This window comes from Hyperolius riggenbachi, chromosome 2 (assembly GCF_040937935.1).
Source record: "Hyperolius riggenbachi isolate aHypRig1 chromosome 2, aHypRig1.pri, whole genome shotgun sequence".
Classification (NCBI taxonomy): domain Eukaryota; kingdom Metazoa; phylum Chordata; class Amphibia; order Anura; family Hyperoliidae; genus Hyperolius; species Hyperolius riggenbachi.
Window position 1 is genome coordinate 420,472,821 of NC_090647.1, and position 21,053 is coordinate 420,493,873.

At 41.8% G+C, this 21,053-nt stretch overlaps 1 protein-coding gene across 4 annotated transcripts in view; it reads right to left on the minus strand.

Annotated features, from left to right (window-relative positions):
• The window catches only part of SHROOM2 (shroom family member 2), a 289,384-nt gene that overhangs the window by 41,217 nt on the left and 227,114 nt on the right, over nt 1–21,053 (minus strand). For all 4 annotated transcript variants that reach the window (XM_068269899.1, XM_068269898.1, XM_068269900.1 and 1 more), the window contains one exon: nt 19,151–19,254. In XM_068269899.1, the coding sequence (XP_068126000.1) occupies nt 19,151–19,254 (104 nt within the window). The remainder of the gene's footprint in view (nt 1–19,150; nt 19,255–21,053) is intronic.

A 21,053-nucleotide genomic window follows, 5' to 3' on the forward strand; every position in this document is an offset into this window, starting at 1 on the left:
CTTTACCAGACTGATAGATCTCAATTACTTTTGTTCTCATGTGTTCCTGAATTTCTTTGGATCTTGGCATGATGTCTAGCTTTTGAGGTGCTTTTGGTCTACTTCTCTGTGTCAGATAGCTCCTATTTAAGTGATTTCTTGATTGAAACAGGTGTGGCAGTAATCAGGCCTGGGGGTGACTACAGAAATTGAACTCAGGTGTGATAAACCACAGTTAAGTTATTTTTTTAACATGGGGGGCAATCACTTTTTCACACAGGGCCATGTAGATTTGGAGTTTTTTTTCTCACTAAATAATAAAAACCATCACTTAAAACTGCATTTTGTGTTCAATTATGTTATCTTTGACTAATAGTTAAAGTGGACCCAAACTAAAAATACAAGATTTCAGAAATAAAATCTATTTTCTAAATCATAATAATAAATAGCAGCCTTTTTTCAGCTGCATGATGACAAATATAAAATATTTTACATTTATTGGAGAAACCCCTCCATTCCTTTCATATTGCCGGCAAATAATCTGGCAAACTGGTGGAGTAGATGGTGTCCAACAAAGGAGGAATTGCTAATGGCTGCCACCTGTATAACCCTAGTTATGGAAAGAGGAGGGTGAAAAGCATGCAATGAAATGCTCATAGGCTTGAAGGAGTGTTTATTTATCTTTGTATGTGTCAGAGTGGTGCAACTAAATATTTTGAATTAAAAAAATGCTTGGTTTGGGTCCGCTTTAACGGTTTTTGATGAGCAGAAACATTTAAGTGCGACAATATAATCAACAGTACTTATTAGCAAGCAGTCGAGGGTTGTTGATCTGTGTGCCTAGACAGCAATATATAGGCCTCTCGAATCTATATACTTACCTACACCCCGACTCCTTGAAGTCATGAAGTGGCTGATTCTCTCCTTTTAATTGTTGAAGTAAAAGTTATATTTTAAATGTTATCCTCCTTCAGGTTAAGATATGTGTTGAATATACCAATCTGGTAGTGTGTGTTACAATGGTGAAGAAGTTGGCAACATAGCACAACTATGTTTACAGCTGCTGGGGATTCTTTTGGCACCATGCATTTGAATCTTATGCTGGTTTTTGACTCCTAAAGGTTACTTTTGGTGCTGGGTCCTTTGCTATTACATAGCCAAAACTGATGGTAGCGTTCTTAGTAGTTGATGGTTAAACCTGGTATTAGACATTCAGCTATTTCAAAGCTAAAATTCTCACAACTGAGTAAATGAAGGTCCAGTTTAGAGCTAGCAGTGAAGAGAACAAAATGTGAGCATGCAGTGTCGGGCGTATACGTTGGAAGGGTTAGAGTGGGTAAGAGGTTAGTTTAGAATAAGGGTTTGGAGATTTCTTTTACTTAGCAAAACCCAGCGTTAGTGGAAAAAACCACATGCGAGTCTTATACACTTGCTTTCAGATACCATGGGGTTGATTCACTCAACTACAGTAAAACTGTTGAGCACAGATAGCGGGCAACAATTTTACTGACATTTAGGCTTCTTTCCCACCAGGACGTTGCGTTTTAGGGGACGTTATAGGTCGCATAACGTGCCCCTAACGCAACGCCTGGTGGTGCTGGACGAGGACGCTACCTAGAGCTGCGTTATGCAGCTCTTGGTGCGCCTTTTTTGTGCAATGTGATGCAGAGACCACATGATCCGCATCACGTGGTCCCGCCAGCCAATTGCCGCACAGAGTGGCCGCTCCAGGAAGTAAACACTGCACGCACTGAGTGCAGTGAATATTAATTAGCCATGTTGTTGGCCGTGGAGGAGGGGAGACCTCCTCCCCCAACATCACTGAGCATGTGCAAACAGATAACGCACAGCATGCAGCACTTTTTTAAAACGTGCTGCGTTACAATGTAACGCAATGTGGGCACTGTAAACAGCCCATTGACTTTTCAATGCTGTGCGGTGGGCTGTGTTACAGGCTGCACTAACGTGCGCCTCTAACGTCCCACTGTAAAAGCAGCCTTAAGCAAGCAACATAAAGTTATGCACACATATATTTGCGAGTTGTGTACGCGTTAGTTGTGTTATAAGTGTGCCGCCTGCAACTGCATCTTTACCACCGTTTAGTGAATCAACCTGCATACAGCCCAGGCAAGGTTTACAAGCATTACCATCTAACAGCCCAAGTCAGGTTCTCAAATACACTTCAGCTCTAGAAAATCCTAGTAAATCTTAACCCCTATGGGTGGCCGATCAATGACCACACCACAGGGTTTTTAACATCCAATAATAAAAAAAAAAAAACATTACGGAAACAGTCACGTTTTCAACCATCTCCACAGATTATCTGTTCAATACAGCATCGTTTAGGCTGCTTACACACAGGGACGGTACAGGAGCACGTTAGTGCAGCCTGTAACGCTCCCCCAACGCACAGCAATGTAACACAAGTGGGCTGTTCACACTGCCCACGTTGCGTTACATGTAACGCTGCACGTTCTTCCGAAAGTGCAGCATCCTACTGCGTTACAGCGGCTTAAGCCGCGTTAGACTGTTTGCACATGCTCAGTCATGTTGGGAAGGAGCGGAGAGCGGCCAGGCACATGGCTAATTAATATTCACTGCACGTTGTGACGTGCAGTGTTTACTTCCTGGTGCGGCCGCTCTGTGCGGCGATTGGCCGGCGGGACCACGTGATGCCGCATGTGTCCAAGAGTACGCATCACGGCATCACAGACGCCAGAGTGAGCTGCACAACGCGGCTCACTCTGACGTCCACATCGAAGAGCACCAGGCCTTGCGTTAGGGGCACGTTATGCGACCTTAACGTAGCACCTAACGCAACGTCTTGGTGTGCAAGTAGCCTCAAAGATTAAAGACTTTAAAACATTCTTAGACCTTGTTACCACCAGAATGGTATGGGAAGAGAGAGGGAAATGCATGCAATTTTCATGCATTTTTCTGTGGCATTCTGTGCATTTTTTGTACATTTGCAGTTCAGCGTGAATGACTGTTACTGTAAAACAAACACATCTATGTAGAACCCGAGCAGTGAAGATACATAACTGCAGAAAATGCACCAGTTTTTGCCCTGTGTGAACAAGTGGGGATTGTTACTGTGTGTCAGGCTGCTTTCTTGGTTTCACTGCACTTTTGCTCCGATATTTATATTTGACCTTTAATTATGAGCTACTAGAGTCAAATCAATAATGTTTCAGTAAAAGTCTGCTGGAGGAAGAAGTCCTGAAGGGCAAACCTATACCTTTTGCATTGCAGCATACCGTAGAAATGTTATATGCATTTCCCAATACATCTCAACAATGCTGACATACTGAAAATGAGCAACACACACTGCAGCAGCAGATTTAATTTCCATCTGAAAGCAAATTAATGTCCTAAAAGTGATGACCCAAAATAAATTAAAATATATAATATTACCTCAGTTTCCCCCCTCAAACCAAGGTTCCAATGTCATGTCTAAGGTCATCATAGTACATTTGTTTGCTCGGTTTGATTTAATTATCTGTTAAATACACTACATTCTACACTACACTACTACATTCATCGGAATTACACACATCAATTTATTCAAAGAGCACAAGGAATACAAAAGATATATGGTATGTATTAATGAATAAACAGGCCTTTAAAAAGGTACAGTTATGGTCATTAATTTACATAGCCTGGCAAAATTTGTTTTTTTCCCTTACATCATAATGACAAGTGGAAGCACTCCAATGACTATGATCAAAATGTCCATACCTTATCATATTTTAAATACCCTTGAAGTTTTTTCCTGATAATATGCACACAAATTGACACACACAGTTTAAAGGACCGCTATTGCGAACATTTTTAAAATTTAAAATACAGAAAAATAAAACTTAAAAAGGACAGGGCAAGGAAACTCAGAGCACCAAACAGAAATTAGTAATCAGATAAGGTCAGTGTAGTCTCTTGTTACACTTGTTACAAATAGCAACAAACCCAAGGATAGAAGGCAATTGAAGCAAAACAAAATATTAACCACTTTTTCCACCACTACAGTATATTTACATCCTCTGTGACTTCATCCAAGCCACAAGGACGTAGATAAAAGTTGTGTAGCTGAAGCACAGCTGTGCAAGATTGGGCTTGTTCCCGCGCACACCTCTGGGGCTATCTGCTGCAGCACTAATTGGTGAAAGCAAATGTATGTTCCCTGAGCCAATAAGATTGATTTTTACCATTAAAAATACTTTTATTTTCTCAGTACATAGTGAAAAATACACACTGTAGCATTATTTCAGAATCAAATATCTTCACCATAAGTTGGTGACGGGAATGTAATTTACATTTTGTGATAAATGGTAGAAATAGCCAAACAAAGTGTGTGTTTTTATCTACAATAGGGCTTCTTATTTTTTAAACTGGAATTGGTAAAACTGATAAATAATGTGTTTTTTCAATTTTTTTCCTATTAAAATGCATAGAAAACAAAATTGTTTGAGGGAAAAAATGCTATACAATGAAAGCCTAGTTAGTAGTCTTGAATAAAAACATATATATTTAATTTAGGTGTCATAAGTAAGGATAACATTATTGCTGATTAAATAGGGACATAGCTAAAATGTAAAAACTGCTCTGGTCCACAAGGGGGAAACAAGGCCTGGATGCAAAGTGGTTAAGAAGCTGGAAAAAAATAGTTCATATTCAAAGCCTAAAAAATTAGTATATAAAATGTTGCCATCAAAGTACAAAACATGTAAAAATAATGCTAAATAAAACTAGAGGCAACAGCTAAATAAGACTTGACTTCTCTATTACACTCCTTATGTATCTAACCTCTGAGGCTCGGACCACACTTACAACCAAATGTATGTGTAAATGGATACATTTACACTTGGCACTTAAAGTGAACCAGAGACGAAGCACCCTCATGTATTTTACCATATAGATCAGTGGGAACATTAGAGAAAACACCTACCATGCTTTCTGTTTCATTCTGCACTGCACAGCTGGTTTCTTATCAGATCTGATAAAATCCCCAACTGAGCATTCAATCTGGCTTTGCTATAATGACTCAGCTATAATGATTCCTGAGCAGAGCCAGCAGGGGGCAGGCTTGGACTTGAAAAGACATGAGAGAACACAGACTGACCTCTAAATATTGCTCAGCAAAGCCAGACTGAATGCTCAGTCAGGGATTTTATCAGGGCTGATTAGAAACAAGCTGTGCAGTGCAGAATGAAACAGAGAGCAAGGTAGGTGTTTTCTCTAATGTTCCCACTGATATATATGGTAAAATACATGAGGGTGCTTCGTCTCTGGTTCCCTTTAAAGACAATCGAGTGGAACATGAAGTCAAGACTTACCATTTTTCCGGATTCTAAATGGAAAGCAGATGTTGATGAGTGTAATGAAAGCCTATGAGAAGGGACAGTGTCCGTTCCCACTAGGCTGTTTACTGTAATGTTTTACCATGTCGCCGCAGTCTCCCAGGTCGCTGCTTCTACTGCCGCTGAGGACTAGTCCCCAATACCAATGGGAATCCTGGCAAAAGCATATTGCTGGGGCTCCCCGTTGGTATGAAACAAGCCAATAGGAATCCTCCCTACCCAAGGAATATTATCATTGGTCCACCACTCTGTGTAGTCCAATGGGGAGCCCCATCAGTTTGCTTTTGCTGGTGCTCCCATCGGTATTGCATCGCAGGTCCCTGGTGGCAGAAAAAGTGGTGCTAGTGTGACCTGCTGTGACGGACCTGCATTGGACCCGAGTTGGAAGCAGTGTATTCGGGCAGGATACAATGGAAAAGCACTGCTGTGCATCCGTCCCCAAAGTGTATTCCAGGTACAGTAGTCCATGTTGTTGTTACTTCATCTATTCTTCTTTCTCAGAAAGTTGGATTTCATTGGGTTGCTTACAATATACAGTACTAATGCATTTCTGTACTTGAGTATGACACAGTTCATAGTAATTTGCTCAATTACACCATTTGGCTTGTTCTGACTGTTTATTCAAACATACTGTATGATATGAGATTTTATCTTAAGCAGGCCAAACATCACTCAATGTATGACCAGATCAACTATTAGATCCCTCTCTGAGCGAATCTTATCAGAGAGGGATTTAATGATAGATCACACACTGCCCAGCAACTTCCAATATATTTCAGAATGAATACTATTGGAAAGCGCCTGTGCGCCACCACCTGCCAGGCCCCATAGCATTAAGCTATGTAAGGTTTTCAGTATATGTGGCAAATGACAAAGGTCCAAATTAACCCAAAAGTAGAATACATTATCGCAGTATTAATGTCAGTAAATAAAGAAACATCATTTTCTTTGTATTTGAGGGATTTCAAGTTTTAGAACATTCATGGAATAGACATGTCAGCATAACCTACATATGCTCTGCATTATACTTCTCCTTAACCAGCAAAAATGTCCAACACTGAGTCACCGGACAAGAAATAGCATTTATGTCTGGACACTTAATGCATTCACAAATAAAGCACCACCACCAGATGTTGTCTTGCTTGAGTCCTGTAATCTCAAACAGACCTGACCATGTTACCTATATGTCTGCAGTTATGGTCAAATGCATATTCTGAATGTGATTTATAAAACAAAAAAGTCCCACAAAGTGTATAAGAAGAAAAAAAAAATTATAAAATGCCTATTTTGTTTTGTACAGTAAAGTAAACTGCAGCAACTCAAAGTTAAACTTAATTTGATTTGAATGAGAATTTAAAAAATGCATTCCTCTCCTCTCATAGTTGCTAAATGATGCATTATTTTTTCCTGATAATCATGTGATTCAGAGAGCTAAATCAAGCTCTCAGTCAAGCTAAAAGTAATAGACCCGGTGTCAAGCTACCAAAATCCATTTTCTGCCCCCTTACAGCTATCTGACGCTGCATACCTACCCGGTCTACCTATACAATAGCTCCGACAAGACCACTTTCGGTACCGCTGGCATTAGCTTGTAAGCCACCTATCTGATATATACGGCATTATTTACGTCTGACCCAGACCCGATTACCCCCATTTTTGTGGATATGCTGTACATCCGTGAGGATACCTTGATGCTATGCATACTTGATACTATAATTTTATCTCGAAATCTCTTCATTAATCCAGACTTGCAATTCTATGGCTCTAAAGAAGTTTCTGCACAGCTACAAAATGTGTGTTAGGCTGTATATTGTATCTGTAAACCAGCATGCATATTGAAATTATGTTTTATTGACGGTCACAGACCTGATTTTTATCTAACTGCAATATATGTTATGTTTTATGGATACCTGATAGTGTCTCACTGGCCGTTAAACCTTACATTTCTTGTTTGATATCTTGTTATACATCTTTCCACAGACCACTGACTGGACAGAGGAGGTCATCAGGTAGCTGATTATTTAACCATTGTGTTTTTATGATCAACCTCGTGTTACAAAAACAGCCAAGTTCCCAGTATAGCTTTCCCTCTCTAAAGTAGATAATTTGGGCTTGTAGCTCAATTAGTAATTTGGGCATTGCCATAGACAACAATGTAAATGATGGCTATGGTGGTGCCAACAATATCATTTGGATGCTGGAGTAGCCAGACTTCAGATCTCGGTAGAAGCAGCAGTGGGGGAAGTAATCAAGCACCAGGGATTTGGCTTTAATGTAGCCAAACCCCACATCAGCAATCAGTTTGAATTAGGTGTAGGTAGAGTAAAGGTAATATTAGGAGTAGGTAGGTGGGAGATTAGTATTAGGAGTATGAGGGTGGGTGGGCGGGTGTGGGCAGTTGTTTAGGGGAAGGGTTAATGTGAGAGATAGGGTAGGAAAGATCTCAGTAAAGGTGTCTATACATCTAGCGATCTCTCTCTGATCAAATCTGGTTAGAGAGAGATCTGTTGGCCGCCCTAACCCACATGCCGATTCCTAATTGCTGTCCCCCTAATGTTTTATGTCTCCCCAGTGACCATGCAGTTATATTTTACTAGTGCTGAGTGTCCCCATTGTACTTCCGCATTTGCACCCCCTACTGTGTTACCGGCTTTAAAGCAAGTGGAGCGCGGGTGTGCCTGTAGTCACATGGGGCCCGAAATCGGAAACAAGACACTAAGGTAAAGTATAACTGCTAGGGCACCCAGGGGAACATATAACATTATGGAGTATCAGCTGGGGGTTTCCGTCGCATTCATCAGTCGAGATTATTGCATGCTGTTACCACAGCGCACCCGAATGAATGAGCATGTCAGACCGAGGTTTTCCACTCAATACTTGCGAGTAATTCCAGTCCGAAATTGGTCACATTGTCTAACAAGCATACTTTTGCACCGATTTTCATCAGATTCAATAATAATTATCGAATCTCATGGACGGTCAGCAGCCAAGTCTATAGATGTATGGCCAACTTAACATATTCTATTATCAGCGCCCAGATCACCGGACATCTTCTTTAAAAATGAACACCTCCCTCTATGCCTCTTCCAGCATGTTATGAATGAATCAAATAAACTTAAAGTGGATCCGAGATGAACTTTTACACATTGCATAATTGTGTTCCTTTCCTATTGTTTATAGGGCATTCCTCAAGCCAAATACTTTTTTATTTTTGTTTTAATGCTCTAATTCCCTATAAACTAAATAAGCCACTCCCACAGGTTTTCAGAGAGCCAAGGAACTTTCAGACAGTAGCAAGGGCTCATGGGAGCTCAGTCTGGGCAGGGGGAGGGGGAGGTATTACTAGCCAGAGATTGCAGAGGGAGGAGGGGGGGGGATTCGTTTTCTTTGCTCAAGATGCAGATAAGCCTGCCTCTGTGTAATGTTTACAAACAACATGGCTGCTGTCGTATTACAGGAAGAAATTATCATATTCTATTAAAGCTGTTTGCAGCTAGATTTGCTGTGTAAACTATCTAAACTTTAGATAAGATATATAGACAAGTTACTTGTTATAGTTAGTTTTTCATCTCGGATCCGCTTTAACAATACAGAACTAGATACATGCAATTAAAATATATTAAATCATTCATTATTGAGAACATTACTGGATTCAGATGTGATTATTTTCTGCCTGGGGTTCAGCTGTAACAAATACAGATACCCATTTTGTTTTTGAAATGTCCATACTATGAAAACAGCTGTGACCAAGGAGCTTAAAATAAAATAAAAAAAAAGAAAAAGAAAAAATATTTACTTACCCGGGGCTTCCTCCAGCCCCTGGCAGGCGATATGTCCCTCACCACAGTTCTGGTGCCCCAGGATCCCCTCAGTTGGAGATGCCGACCTCTCCAGGTCAGCATCTACTGCACTTGCGTGAGCGCGCGACCACGCCACTCGTGCTCCCGTAGCTGGGACCGTTCTGTGCAGGCACAATACTTCTGCGCCTGCGCAGAACAATCCAGGCTATGTGAGTGGCACAGCCGTGCGCTTGCGCAGTCACAGTGGATGCCAACCTGGTGAGGTCGGCATCAACAATGGAGGGGATCTGGTGAGGTCGGCATCTCCAAGGGAGGGATCCCGGGACACCGGAAGCCGCGGCGAGAGAGTGATCGGCTGCCAGGGACTGGAGGAAGCCCCAGGTAAGTGTATCTGATTTTTACTCAGACGTATCCTTTAAGGCATATTGTACTGGCAAGGAAAAAGATCATTAAGGTCAATGTACAACAGATATCCAGAGCTCCTGAAACTTTTGTGACAGCACAGAAAAATAACATATACTGGCATATAAAAACTTCAATATGAGACAATTTGAAAAGTGTCTTTTCAAGGCTAAGGAGCTGAATACGCCCTGAACCTGCAATAAACTACAACACAGTTGAACAAAGTGTGATATCATTGAGAAGATATTTTGTTGCTATTTTAAGTTATCAATCAACTTCCAACATCTACACAGGCTTGAGCGGAAATGGCAGTTTGTTTGAACTGTACACAGACAGTCTGACAAACTACTGTAGGTGTTACCATGGATTTGTAAATAATTAACAGCACACAGTTTTATAGATGTACATTACTATGAAGTCTTACTTTTTGTATTTTCAACTGATATTCTACAGAGGAAACTAAGCGCCATCCCACTGCTTTTTGCCCTGGGAGCTAAATCATGTTGCCTTTTTAAAGTGAACCCGAGATGAAAATAAACGGATGAGATAAACAGTTGTATTTATGCTCCTACTACTAAGTTTAGCATGGCAAACTACCATCCTATAGTGCCCAGCATTACCTCTGGCTTGAAGTCACTTGGCCAATAGGGATGGAACGCACTGTGGATATTCACAAGTGCAGTCACTTAGCAAATTCCATCCCTAATGACCACCTGACTTTTAGCCAGAGGTCGTGCTGGACATCATGGGATGGAAGTTTGCCACAGGCTAACCATGCTGTATGTAATAAACTACCATCTTTAGTGACAATTCTTAGAAAATTCAGGGCCTCTGAACCCATTTTAGTATTTTCCAGGAATTAGAATATTTGGTAAAACTCGTAAACGCACACAAATGCCTTAAGCTCTTTTCCAGGCCTTTTGGAGAACACCCATTGTATGCTAAGCCTAAAAGCCACATTAATTAAAGGGCACCTGGACTGATAAATCTATAAACTTCACATGCCAGTGTGCATAGTATGGAGTGCCTATACTTGCATGTCCATCGGTTTGCATGGGGTTACCTCCACTGTGCCATTCTGACACCTGTTCAGGGCTCCAACTGAAGCCAGTGGCATAATTTCTTCCTCTTGCTCTCCCTGAACTTGTGCACTCCTATTTAGCTGTGCATAGCAGCCATGCCTGATAGCAATCTGGGGATATGTACCTGAGAAGCACTGTTCAGGCAGGAGTGACACTTTTCAGGTACACAAGCCCAGAAAACCATATGACTGAGCTCCAACGCACAGCTGAGCAGAAGTGTGAAATTTAATTACACGGAGCACGTAGTGGAAAGAGCATGCACCACTTCACTGAATGGGGGTGTGGGCACGCCGTGGTGCACTGGAGAGGACTATGTCCAAATCGATGGACAGGGAAGTAGAAGGACCTAATGCTACAAATTGTTTGTGTGTAGTTTTATAATTTTACCGTCAATTCAGGTGCTCTTTAAGAATACATGCCTATAGCAAATCTGTTATCAGTAAGCTATACAATAATGCATTTTCTTTTGATTCTGAAGTACCACTTTAAATTAAGCCAAGTACACACTTCAATTAGGGATACGATATACAATGCATAATGCAACTGCCATTGATCTTGCACATGAAAGATCATCATACAGTATGTATATGCCAATGAACAGGCATGGCTGATAAACATTCATGCTTATACTGTGGGTGAGGGAAATGGTGGGCAGGACACCTCCTACCCTAAGGGAAACAGTAATGACTGCCGAAGAAAAATCCATACCAGCAGATGTTTGCCCCCACCAGAAAGGCAAAGTTTGTAAACACAAATGCCTGCTCAGACCAAACATGTCAATCAATGTCACAGGAGCCTATAGTCACAGATTTCCTGGCACCTTAGATTTTGCCCTCCATGAACCTACAAACCCCCACCAAACTGCACCGCAAGTCTGCTGGCTATCCCACTTGTCACTTCTCCCTTCCTTTGCCTGTCATAGGTAGCTACGGGTACCCCTTCGTATTAGGTAGCCAGAAGTACCCTCGATATTAAGTAGTTAGACGTGTCCCCATGTAATAGGTAGCTAGAAGAACCTCAGTATTACGTAGCTAGAAGGGCCTCTGAGTGAAGGGAGATCTTGTCAGTGAAATGCATAGAGCAGAGTGAGTGACCTTTCATCAGGACTCTGCATAGGGAAGGAGGAAGGGAAGTGAGACACCTTTCCATCATCAGAAGCCTGTAGACACGTGCCTACAGTGCCTTATGGTTAATCCAGTCCTGATCATGCCACTGCATATGTATATGAACAAAACAAAAAGAAACTCCTATAATATAAAGGAGAATAGATAATCCAAGAGAAAGTTTACAGTTACAACTTAAATATTGTAACCATCAGCTAAAACAACATTTTCAATTCGGTTGGTACTATTTATTCTCAACCTTTAAAAATCTAAATGTTAAGCTTTCACTATACAGTATATCTATATATCTATCCTTGGGAGGGTATAACTTTAACCTCGTCTTAAACAGCTCAAAGTATATTCATTTATTTTAACACCAGAGGGAGGTAAGATGTCTTTGCTAACATAAATCAGTGTCATTAACCTCCTTGGCGGTAACCCCGAACGTAGGTAAGCCGCGCAGGCGGTTTTCTCTGGCCCTGCTGGGCCGATTTGTTTAATTTTTTTTTTGCTGCACGCAGCTAGCACTTTGCTAGCTGCGTCAGCACACCGATCGCCGCCGCCCCGCGCTCGTTCGCCGCTATCCGGCGCGCCGTGCGCCCCCCCCCCCAGACCCCGTGCGCTGCATGGCCAATCAGTGCCAGGCAGCACTGAGGGGTGGTTCGGGACTCCCAATGACGTCCTGACATCGGTGAAGTCATCCCGCCCTGTCGCCATTCTTTGAACGGGATTTCCTGATCGGAGATCGCCTAGGGCGATCGAAGCGGGCGGGGGGATGCCGCTGAGCAGCGGCTATCATGGATATAATAAAAAAAAAAAATTATACCGCCAGGGGGGTTAATGTGTTTTACATACATCTAAACTTCAAAAAGGTACATGGTGTATATTTTCCTGCTACAAATCAAAGGCATTAAAATGTTGTTAAGTTATTACGATGAGTAGATAGGCCTCTTGAAACTTCTGGCATATATTGGAAAAGTCTGAATCCTGGCTTTACAATGCCTTCATACCAAGTCAGTCAGATATGGTCATTAAAAAGTGGACTTATGCTAGGTACACACTATGAGAATTTCTGGCAGATTTCCAACATGTCCGATTTGATTTCCGATCGATTTCTAACTGTTCTCCGTTTACTTCTATCGGGAATCGATCAGAAAACGTTCGGAAATCAGATTGGACATGTTGGAAATAATCAATCTGACAGTAAATCTGCAAGAAAATCTCATAGTGTGTACCTAGTATAAGAATTGCAATCTCTGGTCAACCTTAGATCTTCAGTTGTGACCCTTTTGTAAAAAAATGTGTTTCCCACAACATTCTATCCCTCTGTGTTCTGCAGTAATACATAAGTAAACTAACCTAAAGGTCACTCTGGCTGTGTCCCTAGCAACCACGGCTGTGGAGTTGGTACAAAAATCATCCGATTCCAACTCAGACTCCTCAGTTTATGAAACCACCGACTCCGACACAAACTCCGAATACAGCTATCCAGAATGGCTCCAACTTAAACTCCTCGACTCCTTAGTCTAAAATACTTACCAGGGCTGTGGATTTGGTACAAAAATCATCCAACTATGACTCCTCAGTTTATGAAACCTCCGACTCCAACTCTGGTACCCAAAATTGCTCTGACTCAGACTCCTCGACTCTGACCCCACAGCCCTGCTAGCAACAGAAATACATTGCGACTGGGACATTTTGATTGCTGTTAAGGAAAATGTATATATTCATTTGCTAATGCAGTGTTTACCCTGTAGTGTGCCTTGTTAATCTGTACTCCTGTTGGGCCTAATAATGCTATTCTGTTGGTGAAATAGACAAATGGTATTTGTTGATTTACACAGTGGCAATCTAGCTGATAACAGCTTTATAAAGTCAGTCAGTTTTTTGCTCACAGTATACTGCTAAAATTGTGACTTACCGTAAATGTTGCTATCTGGATGATTGCCACAATCATACATATAGTGATCTATAAAATGCAGCTATTCCTGGAGAAATAATGACCTTTCTCTGATGATCAGTCTAATTGCCACCTTAATAAGTAGACCCCCATTATTTTCTGGGAACAGTATGCGATGTGCAAATAATTCATATGTGTGGATTTGTATTTGTGAGGGGAATTCACCTCTAGCTGTTGCTTGCAAAAGTATTCCAGATACATTGTAGGACCTACATTTGCGAAGACAGAAACTCGCTGAGAACTGAAGCCCTGGGGCAGTCACCTGATCAGGTAAGCTGCTGCTAGAAACACTGGAAAGCTGCAGAGAGAAAGGAGTTAAAGGGAATCTGGAGTGAAAATAAACTTATGATATAATGATTTGTATGTGTAGCACTACAAAGAAATAGAACATTATTAGCACAGATATGAGTCTCATATTGTTTCCAGTACAGGAAGAGTTAAGAAACTTCAGTTATCTATGCAAAAGAGCTTCTGTGAGCTCTGTGACTTTATAAAAGTCGTGGACAGCACTGTTTTTTGAAGCTCTTATCTCAACTGTCTCTCATTGTTTCTTTGTTTATGGTTTTTCTGTAGAGAAAAGTTCAAAGGGTCAATTAGCCTGCTCTGCGAAATCATTTAAAATGCTGTATATTGTGGAAACTGCAATTATTAGAGAATGATGCAATGTTATTAAAAAAAGCTATGTACCTGAAAATAAATATATGACACGTTTCTTTGCTACTAATGTTCTATTCATTATTCGCATTACACAACCAATTCATTATATCATACGTTTTTTTCAGCTTGAGTGTGACACTCAAGCCAAACATAATCGATTTACTTCTTTCTAAGGCCAGTAACCTGGTGCTTTAAAGTGACTTTAAAGCACCAGGTTACTGGCCTTAGAAAGAAGTAAATCGATTATGTTTGGCATTGAGGACCTGCAAGTCCAATAATAATATCCAATGTTTGTTTTGCTCTTTCTACTTAAAACTTTATAAAAAAAAATGAAATGGAAATGATGCAATGATATGATACTTCCCTATAAATAACTTGTCACAGGTTGCTGTAGCTAATATAATATATTTAAGAAGTACATTGTCAGAATGTTCCTATCTTAGCCGCTCTGTTAATTCCACAATGGCTCCAACCACCTGCATCCCCCTGTCTGCACTTACAGGTAGCAAAGGACTAGTCAGCTGCAGTAGCCATTATAGTGGCTGTGTAACCAGCATTCTAGTGACCTTTAAATTTGCTCTATGGCCCAGATATACTGCGGGCCTCCGCACTGAAATGAATGGAGAAACCATCTACAATTTACAATACAAGGAGCAGGCAAATACCATGTGGGCTGCTGTGAGTGACTCCTCCTCTGTAGGCTGCAGGTTTGGAGGGCTAACAGCAAGAAATGGGGACCATTAGAGAAGTAACCGGGGGATAGTGAGGGCTCAGTGAGAATACTATCCTTTAAAACAAGAATCATACCTATATAATGTCATGAGTAAACACTACATAGCACTGATTTTAGGTGGACACTTTGGCTACATATACTAAGGGTGGCCATCCATACTGGGGGGGGGGGGGGGGGGAGCATCTTGGCTACCTAAACTTGGGGGACAACGTGGCTACATATACTAGGGGGGACACATTAGCTACCTATAGTGAGGTGGCTACCAATACTGGGAGGCAACCTATTTGGGGGATTTTTACTGTGTACAATAATAGTATTATACAAATAGTGGAATGCTGGCGCTATGTTGGAATTTTATAAATACAATAAATAATAATAATAATTGCATAGTTTTCATACATTATACAGAAAGGTTTTTAGTTTACAGATGATGTAATTCTGGCCTAGTGTTTAGAATGATGTTTATCTATAGACATAATCTTGGCGCAAAATCTAAAATACTTGTCGGTTATTTTATGTAGAATTTCATACTAAGTCCAAAACGTAAACCTGTTAGGGCACATGTAAAATATGAAAAAGAACGGGCTGCATAATTATCAGGTGAAGTGAGAAAAATTGGTAGGTTTGTGAGCTGTTATTACATTGAATTAAGCACACCTTGTCAATAGAATTTTGTGTGTGAGGGTACAATGTGTGTTTATGTAAGTGTACAGTACAGTACATATATTGTATGAGTATACATATACAACAATAAGACTCAGGGCCCTTTCACACTGGCGCATTTCGTTGGCCTATTTTAACCGCAGGCCAACGCCACGCCAATGAAAGTCTATGGGGCATTTCATACTTCCACAGTGCAATGGAAGTGACGAATTTCACGCACGGCCAACGCTGGAGCAACATGCATGTTGGTGGGCAACATGCGTGGTGACGTGTGGTTACTTGAAAGTCATGTCAGTCTATGGCGACATAGTTTTATTTATTATTATTTTCTGCATTGCGGCACCCATTTTTTCAGTACACTTCCACGTTATTCAAATTTCGGATACAGGAAGTGAGTGCAAAAGAGATCAACTTCCTGGTTGGCCTGCATCCAAAATGGAGAATACTGTGCATTGCCGCAGTACTCATCAAGGTTTTTTTGGGGGGTTGCGGTGTGGTGCGATCAGCCGATTGCTCTGCACTGTAAACGCAGGTTTGCAGTGTGAAAGCACCATCAAGTTAGCCATACATAGCCGAAGTTTCAGGCAGATTCAATCACTTTGATCAAGCCTCTTGGTAATCTGTTGGTCCCTGTACATCTGATTAACTTCTGCTTTCTTTCAAAAAGTCTATAAAACGGTCAACAACCCAAAGCGGTACTATTTCATCAGGCCAGCAAGGAAAGGTGCAGTGTTGTATTACCTCATGCAGTACAATGCCAATCAGAATTCTGCTGCTCTAATAGAGATCAGGTGGGACAAGGTGGTACATTTGGGGAGTGATTGATCACTTGCTGGACTGCGCTGTTATTAACCTGTGTGTGGCTAGCTTAAGGCAGGCCATACGTGCATCAATGTTCACTGTGATAGAATGAAATGGCAATCTATAGCACAACATGCCACATTCAATGTCATTTCAATAAATTTTTGCAGAATATTGGTTAAAAATTACCAAATGAACAGAAAATCTGGATCTATTGAGAGTGGTATATAAGCAGCAGATTGACGGCCCATAGCAGTGCACTGTATCGAATGGTGCAGCACTGTGGTTTGATAGATTTTGTATGATTATATGGCTATCTTATATATCTACATATATTGAAAAGCTATGTGCAGTGCGTGGAATGATCTGTACAGCATTGGTCCCGATTTGTTGCCTGAGGGATCATTTCCAGATCCCCGATGAGTGACAATCCTCACCCGTGTGTTCTTAGCTTCAGATCAGTATGAAATCTGTTTGCCACAATCTATGCGTGTATAGCCACCTTAAGGGCCCACTGACACTAGAAATCGCAAAACCTGACCGCAATCACGATTTTGCATTGCAATTTTGTGGCGCTTGAACTTTGCAATTCTCATTCAGTGGAATGAGAATCGTATCGCAATCACTCTAAAAATGTTGCATGCAACATATTTTCGATTTGTGAATTGCAAGCGCTGCAGTGAAAATAATTCCATAGAGATACGAGTCACAGCGCTGGCAATCAGCAAAGTACTGAAACAGTGCAGGAAAGCGCTCCAGTAAGAATGGGCCTCAACACTGATGATTGACTGCCCCAAGTAATCTTCCAATACAGTGATGATAACAGAAGCAATCAGGTGTGTGTGTGTATGACGTAAGTGATGCATGTGGTATGTGCGTGTGTCTGTGTGTGTGTTTGTGCGTGTGATATGTGTGTGTTTGTGTGTGTGTGTTATGTGTGTGTTATGTGTGTGTTTGGTATGTAAGTGTGTGTGTGTGTGTTTGTGCATGTGATATGTGTGTGTGTGTGTGTGTGTGTGTGTGTTTGTGCATGTGTATATGTGTGTGTGTGTAATGTGTGTGTGTGTAATGTGTGTGTGTGATGTGTGTGTGTGTGTGTGTGTGTTGTGTGTGTGTGTGTTGTGTGTGTGTGTGTTGTGTGTGTGTGATGTGTGATGTGTGGTGTGTGTGATGTGAGTGTGTGTGTGTGTTGTGTGTGTGTGTGATGTGTGTGTGTGTGATGTGTGTGTGTGTGATGTGTGTGTGATGTGTGTGTGTGATGTGTGTGTGATGTGTGTGTGATGTGTGTGTGTATCTCTCTAATGTTATATTAAGAGAAGGGTAGAGTGATAACAGAAGCAATCAGGTGTGTGTGTATGTGTGTGTGACGTAAGTGATGCATGTGGTATGTGTGTGTCTGTCTGTTTGTGCGTGTGATATATGTGTGTGTTTGTGCGTGTGATATGTGTGTGTGTGTGTTGTGTGTGCGTTGTGTGTGTGTTGTGTGTGCGTTGTGTGTGTGTTGTGTGTGCGTTGTGTGTGTGGTGTGTGGTGTGTGTGTGTGGTGTGTGTGTGTGGTGTGTGTGGTGTGTGTGATGTGTGTGTGTGATGTGTGTGTGTGATGTGTGTGTGAGTGTGATGTGTGTGATGTGTGTGTGTGTGTGTGTGATGTGTGTAAGTGTGTAAGTGTGTGTGTGTGAGATGTGTGATGTGTGTGTATCTCTCTAATGTTATATTAAGAGAAGGGTAGAGCTGTCCACTAAACAGTTAACAACCTTGTACATTCATCTTTCATCTCCAGAAACCTAATAAAATACATTACGAAATGAAGGCTGCAGTGCTAGTACACTGGTACACTGTTTCAGAACATTGCATTCCACAGATTGTTCCTGCAATTAAAAATCACACCATTTACATTTATGGAAGCAGAAGGGATAGCACAGCTATATAGGCATGCTGTAGGTGGAATACACATCCACCAAATCCCTGGTAATCCCGCACATCAGCATTCTGTGCATGGATAAGCCATGCAGATATAAGCCTCCTCCACAGCTCCAGCAACCAGCAGAGTGCAGGGAGATCACGTCCTTACATACAGCAGGAGAAGCAGTCTGTCATGAACAACGGCTGATTGTAAAATCACATACAGGATGTGCTAGTCAACAACGTTTCTGTTCATCCAAATAAGAGCTGCTTCCGCACAGTTATCAAGATCAATAAACACAAAATGTGTGAACAGTGCTAATCCTGGGCGACATTCTCAGTGCACTAAAGTGCTTTGCTAAGATCATTAATATGGATAATGTAAACACTTCAAACACCATCATTTCTGCATCTAAAGATATGTTATTATAACCAGTCAGAGATTGCGATCACTAGCAATAAAATACATGAGCCCTAATTACAAACCACTGATCAAATAAACACTATAATTACCTAAAATCACATAGTATGGGAAATAATATCTGAAACACACACATAGTAAATATTATATACATTTTAGCATAGCTACATATTAGCACAGGGATGTGGGAGGAAAACAGATTGCTTATTTTAAGAGTAACTCCAGGTAAAATGCTGTGTGTAGCTGATTACAGAAGTTACATCTCCGTAATGAGAGCAAGAACTGCAGCTTACCTTCCAGAAGAGCCCCCTCTGCTACTGCTGCAGTGTGTCAAGCCAGCAGCCTCTGCATTCTGCCTGTCGCTGGCTGCCCTCTTCTTTGAATTGACAATTGCTCCCTGCAGAAAGAAATTCAAAGCCTGCAGTCAGACACTCAGTCATCAAGTTTCAGGATGGAGAAAATGTGTTATTATGGAACCCTGTATTTGTGGGTTTGGTCTGCCTCGGAGTATGAAGCCAGTAGTACTCGGTCTTATCACGCTGGCTTGGCAGAATGTGCAGCCATGTACCACATGACTCACTGTGAACGACTAGATTTGCTGTGACTTTCCTATTATTCACTGTGCTCTTATCTTCAAGGAAAATGTAAACAGCGCAATATGCAGAGCCAAGAAAACTTCAAACACTTGCAGGCACTTGTTTCAAAATGAAATGCATATCGCAGAATTCAAGAAAAAAAATGAATAGCCAGTTATTGTTTAACTACATGTCCTGACTGGTGGTTCAACCAAACCTCGCATCTATCCCTGTTTTGGTGGAATGAACCCAATTTCTGTGTTTCTGAAAAAGGTGAGATACTTCACAAAGGTAAAGTCCTTTTAGGGTTGGTTTACACGGTCGCTTGGCGAGCGTTTACCACCGGCGTCTTGGACTTGGATGTTAAAGGGAACCTAAACTGAGAAGGATATGGGTTTTTCCTTTTAAAATAACACCAGTTGCCTGACTCTCCTGCTGATCCTGTGTTTCTAATACTTTCAGCCACAGCCCCTCAACAAGCATGCAGACCAGGTGCTCTGACTGAAGTCAGACTGGATTAGCTGCATGCTTGTTTCAGGTATGTGAGCCACAACTGCAGCCAAAGAGATTAACAGGAAAGCCAGGCAACCGGTATTGTTTAAAAGGAAACATCCATATCCCATTCAGTTTAGGTTCCCTTTAAAGGGATACTGTAGGGGGGTCAGGGGAAAATGAGTTGAATTTACCCGGGGCTTCTAATGGTCCCCCGCAGAAGTCTTGTGCCCGCGCAGCCAGTCACCGATGCTCTGGCCCCGCCTCTGGTTCACCTCTGGAATTTCAGACTTTAAAATCTGAAAACCACTGCGCGTTCATTGCCGTGTCCTCCTCGCTCCCGCTGATGTCACCAGGAGCGTACTGCACAGACACAGACCATACTGGGCCTGCACATTATGCTCCTGGTGACATCAGCGGGATCGAGGACACGGCAACACAGGCGCAGTGGTTTTCAGACTTTAAAGTCTGAAATTCCAGAGGTGAACCGGAGGCGGGGCCGGAGCATTGGGGTGTGGCTGCGCGGGCACAGGATGTCTGCGGGGGACCATTAGAAGCCCCGGGTAAGTTCAACTCATTTTCCCCCGACCCCCCTACAGTGTCCCTTTAAGCGCTCCTATTCAAGTGAAAGGGAGCGTTTGCACAGAGGTTTTACCGATGCTCAAATAAACGCGTCATTCCGATCCCGATTTTTACCCATTGTTTGAGCCAACCCTGGATGCTACATGTAGCGTCCAGGGTCAATTAACCACCGCATTTAGTGTTCCCCTATGTGGGTGATTAACACCGACTGCAACGGGAAGCTGAAAGCCATGCCGCCGAGATGCCCTCAGATGTCTGTCTGAACCAGCCCTTATTCAGAAGTGCCCCAAAGTATAGTGACTGCACAATGCACTGCTTACAGGTATCCCGACAACGCTGGCATGGTTATTAGTATCTGTGAGGCTTGATCACTAACAAGTAATAATATTGTGCTTTTATTGTGGCCCACACAGCAGTTCTTTCCCACAGAACAGAACTGAATAGTGTATATGTACTACAGTTGTATCTAATCTGTCAATGAACACAATCACAAATGTATGCATTAAGCCTTACATCTGTGCAGGGTGTCCTAAACTGTGCAACAGTT